General features: G+C 40.5%; 1 protein-coding gene across 1 annotated transcript in view; it reads right to left on the bottom strand.

Annotated features, from left to right (window-relative positions):
* Positions 1 to 1,894: 1,894 nt before the first annotated feature.
* LOC123512335 (tubulin alpha-1 chain-like) overlaps positions 1,895 to 4,453 on the bottom strand; it is a 26,632-nt gene continuing 24,073 nt past the window's right edge. The window contains exons 7-9 of the mRNA XM_045268676.1: positions 3,840 to 3,938; positions 2,398 to 2,547; positions 1,895 to 2,008 (exon numbers count right to left, since the gene is read on the bottom strand). Coding sequence (XP_045124611.1) covers positions 1,913 to 2,008; positions 2,398 to 2,547; positions 3,840 to 3,938 — 345 coding nt within the window. The 3' untranslated portion in view covers positions 1,895 to 1,912. The remainder of the gene's footprint in view (positions 2,009 to 2,397; positions 2,548 to 3,839; positions 3,939 to 4,453) is intronic.

Below are 4,453 nucleotides of genomic sequence, written 5' to 3'. Positions count from 1 at the left end.
TAAGCAGTGGGAAAGTTACAAAAGAGCAAGAAATGAATATGTGTTGATTAGAAGAGAAGAAAGAAAGAAACAAGAAAAGGATATAATTGATAAATGTAAAGACCAACCAAGGCTTTTTACAGACATGTGAACAACAACATCAAAAATAGAAAGTATTGAAAGTTTAGAAGTAAATGGAGTATACAGTGAAGATCCCAGGAAATGGCAGAGGCTATGAATGGATGCTTTCGGAAGGTATTCACAAAGGAGACTGCTTTTGACAAACCACTGGTAATGGAACAGAAAGGGATTATGAAGGAGTTTCAAGTAACTGTGGAGGAGATCAAGAACATGATGGGGAGTTTAGAAGTGAGAAAAGCTGTGGGACCTGATGGGGTATCAGGATGGATTTTAAGAGAATGCAGGGAGCAATTGGCAGAAAAAGTTTGTGAAGTAATTGATGCCTCATTAAGGGAAGGTGTAGTGCCCCAAGACTGGAAAAGAGCTAACATTGTCCCAATCTATAAATCAGGTAACAAGAGACCCATTGAACTATAGACCAGTGTCACTTACAAGTGTGGTAGCTAAGATGTGTGAGAGGGTGGTGAAGACTAGATGGACAGACTTCTTGGAGAAAAATGACATACTTTGTGAGTGTCAATTTGGTTTTAGGAAAGGGCGTTCATGCACGACAAACCTGATATGTTACTATTCGAGGGTGATAGATGTAATACAGGAAAGAGATGGTTGGGCTGATGGAATATATCTGGATTTAAAAAAGGCCTTTGATAAGGTACCACACCAGAGACTGATCTGGAAACTTGAAATGGTAGGAGGAGTGCATGGCAGTTTACTAAAATGGATGGAAGACTTTTGGTAGGAAGAGAAATGAGAACAATAATTAAGGACAGACCATCAGAATGGGGATTGGTGGAGAGTGGAGTTCCACAGGGATCAGTGTTGGCACCAGTAATGTTCGCAGTCTACATAAATGACATGGTGGATGGGGTGTCCAGTTATGTGAGCCTATTTGCAGACGATGCAAAATTGTTACGAAAAGTGAGATGTGACAAAGATTGCGAACTACTCCAGGAAGACTTGGACAGAATATGGAAATGGAGCTGTACATGGCAAATGGAGTTCAACACGACAAAATGCAAGAAAATAGAGTTTGGCAAGAGTGAAAGAAGAATCAGGAGTATGTACAAGATAGGAAATGAAGACATAAAACCAGTCATGAAGAAAAAGACCTTGGGGTGACAATTACCAATGACCTATCGCCAGAGAGACATATAAACAAAATAATTGGAGAAGTATTGAACTTATTGAGGAACATAAGAGTGGCGTTCGTATATCTAGATGAAGAAATGATGAAGAAAATAATTACTGCAATGATAAGACCGAGGCTTGAATATGCAACAATACAGTGGGCTCGAACTTAAAGAAACACATAAGGAAACTAGAGAAAGTACAGAGGGCTGCAACGAAAATGGTGCCTGACTTAAGAGATTTGACTTATGAAGACAGACTGAAAAGAATGCAACTTCCAACCCTGGAAAACAGAAGAAAGGGAGACCTGATAGCAATATACAGAGTGATGATTGGCATGGAAAAATGGATAGGGAAGATCTGTGTATGTGGAATGGAAGAATGTCGAGAGGGCATGGGAAAAAACTAAAATGGCCACTTATAGGAGAGATGTGAAAAATATAGCTTCCCTCATAGAAGGGTGGAAGCATGGAATAGTTTAGACGTGGAAGTGGTCAACGCAAGGAATATTCATGATTTTAAGAAAAAGCTGGACATTAATAGATATGGAGACGGGACAACACGAGCATAGCTCTTTTCCCGTATGTTACAATTAGGTAAATACAATTAGGTAAATACACACACACACACACACACACACACACACGTCTCTTCCAGGCGTCCTTCACTGCTGTGGTGTTGACAGGACACACACTGCCCGCTCCACCTTGGCCAGGTCCCCGCCAGGCACCACTGTCGGCGGCTGGTAGTTAATGCCCACCTGCAATAGTAGTAGTAGTAGTAGCAGTGTGGTGGTGGTGGTGGTGGTGGTGGTGGTGGTGGTGGTGGTGGTGGTGGTGGTGGTGGCATGAGGAAAAAGAAGTATTGAAGTAGCTTTGAATTGAATTAATGAATGGTTATCTTCTCTCTTCACTTTATGCTCTTATTGATATACTCTCTCTCTCTCTCTCTGTTCAGCTTGTCTTTTTATTTAACTACTCAAATTCTCTCTCTCTCTCTCATTTATTCAACCCATATCTCTCTTTCTGTTATGTTTACTGTTCCCATCTCTTCCCATCGCTCCCCTTTCTTTCTCTCTCTCTCTCTCTCTCTCTCTCTCTCTCTCTCTCTCTCTCTCTCTCTCTCTCTCTCTCTCTCTCTCCCTCTGACCTTGAATCCCGTGGGGCACCAGTCAACAAAGGAAATGGTTCTCTTGGTGCGCAGTTCAGCAATGGCAGCGTTCACATCCTTGGGCACCACGTCGCCTCGGAACAACATGCAGCACGCCATGTACTTCCCTTCCTGTGGGTTGCACTTCACCTGTGGAGAGAGAGAGAGAGAGAGAGAGAGAGAGAGAGAGAGAGAGAGAGAGAGAGAGAGAGAGAGAGAGAGAGAGAGAGAGAGAGAGAGAGAGAGAGTGGTTAGTTATGGTTGTTTTCACTTTCATTTGGTTTTATTTTAGTTTTGTATTTGTTTCTTACTTTTAGTTTATTATTTTTGTTTTTTTGTTAGTTTTAAGCAAATTTTTGTTTGAGTTTGAGTTTTCTTGTTTTTTTTATTAGTTTTTCTTAATAAGTGAATGTATGTGTACATTACAAATTTTTGGTTTGCCAGTTTTTGTTATTTTTTAAATTTATAATTCAAACTATTTACAAATTTTTCTATTTGTACCTTACTTTTCCACTTTTCCTTAATTTCTACTTTTAAATCACTTTTCTTCTCAATGAACATGTTCATATAAACCAACACTTTGAAACTGAAACAACTATTAGTAATTTTCTGAGCACAAACATTACTCTCTATTCACCAAGACTTTCAACACAAACTAAAGGTGAGTTTACACATACCAATTTATGACTTTTTTACATATGTAGAGTTTCCGACTCACAATGGGCACCTGCTGACTGCAGTAAGCAGTTGCAAATCAAGACCAACATGTTGGTCTTACTAGTTGATTTGCGACTTTATTCATGTGGCGACGTCACGGAATAAGCTTTGAAAATGTGGTCTCCAGAGACAGAGAAGATGTTAGAGTTGGTGTTTCCCCTGTTTCCCTCAATGCAGGGTGTTGTTGGAGGTGAGGATTGAAGACTTGTCAAGATTTAATTTGATCGCAATTGTGCATAGTCTTCTTAAGATTAGTGTGTAGCAGACATTTGAATACTTTCTTTCCTTCTACTTAGCCAGGGACGTATCCACAGACATCTTTTCTGTTGACTCTTCCAGTATGCCAAAAGAAAAGCAACTACTGCTTCAGCATCATCACTGGAGGAAGACATCATGGCGGGTAGCTGTTTGTTTACACTTTACATTCACTTCCTGCCAAGGCGCCAACTAGTCAATACTTTCCAGGTGCTATGTCTGACACTTTCTGACTAGGAGAAATAAGTTGGAAACTATACGTATGTAAAATATCAGTCACAAAGTGGCTCATGCGAACCCACCTTAAACCAAACCACAAACACACAGATACACACATATCACCACTCACAAACACCAAACACACTCCAACACTACAAACCACAAACACCAACATTATGAAACCACAAACAATAATTTAATCTCTTTCCAGCAGGTTCCAACACTCTACAATAAGCGGCAGACTTGCTCACCATCTGCTGGTTGGGTTCGAAGCACTTGGCGGTGATTGTACGCACGTCGAAGTTGTCATGCTGGGCCTTGTCAGCTGAGACCACTGGGGCATAGGTGGCCTGGTGGTGGTGGTGGTGGTGGTGGTGGTGGTGGTGGATAGAAGACAAGAGATGAAGACAAGAAGAATAATGAGGGAGGGAGGGAGGGAGGGAGGGAGGAAGGAAGGAAGGAAGGAAGGAAGGAAGGAAGGAAGGAAGGAAGGAAGGAAGGAAGGAAGGAAGGAAGGAAGGAAGGAAGAAAGAAAGAAAGAAAGAAAGAAAGAAAGAAAGAAAGAAAGAAGGAAGGAAGGCAAAGGAAAGAAAAAGGAAGGAGAGAAAAAAATAAAATAAAAAAATAATAAGGGGAGAAATAGAAAGGAGGAAATGAAGAGGGGGCAGAAAAGGAAGAAGGAAAGAAGGAAAAGAAAGGACAAAAAAAGAAAGAAATAAAGGAAGGAAGGAAAAAGGAAAGGGGAAGAAAGACATTATTAACAAACATTAAAAAAAATGACTTGATAACAGAAGAACAATAACAAACTCATCTGATCACTTTATCCTTTCACCTTTAACCTTCCAATACCTTCCCTCTTCAATCC

The sequence above is a fragment of the Portunus trituberculatus genome, chromosome 4 (genome assembly GCF_017591435.1).
Source record: "Portunus trituberculatus isolate SZX2019 chromosome 4, ASM1759143v1, whole genome shotgun sequence".
Classification (NCBI taxonomy): Eukaryota; Metazoa; Arthropoda; class Malacostraca; order Decapoda; family Portunidae; genus Portunus; species Portunus trituberculatus.
The sequence above is the reverse complement of the archived record's forward strand: the minus strand, read 5'-3'. Positions and strand labels throughout refer to the sequence as shown.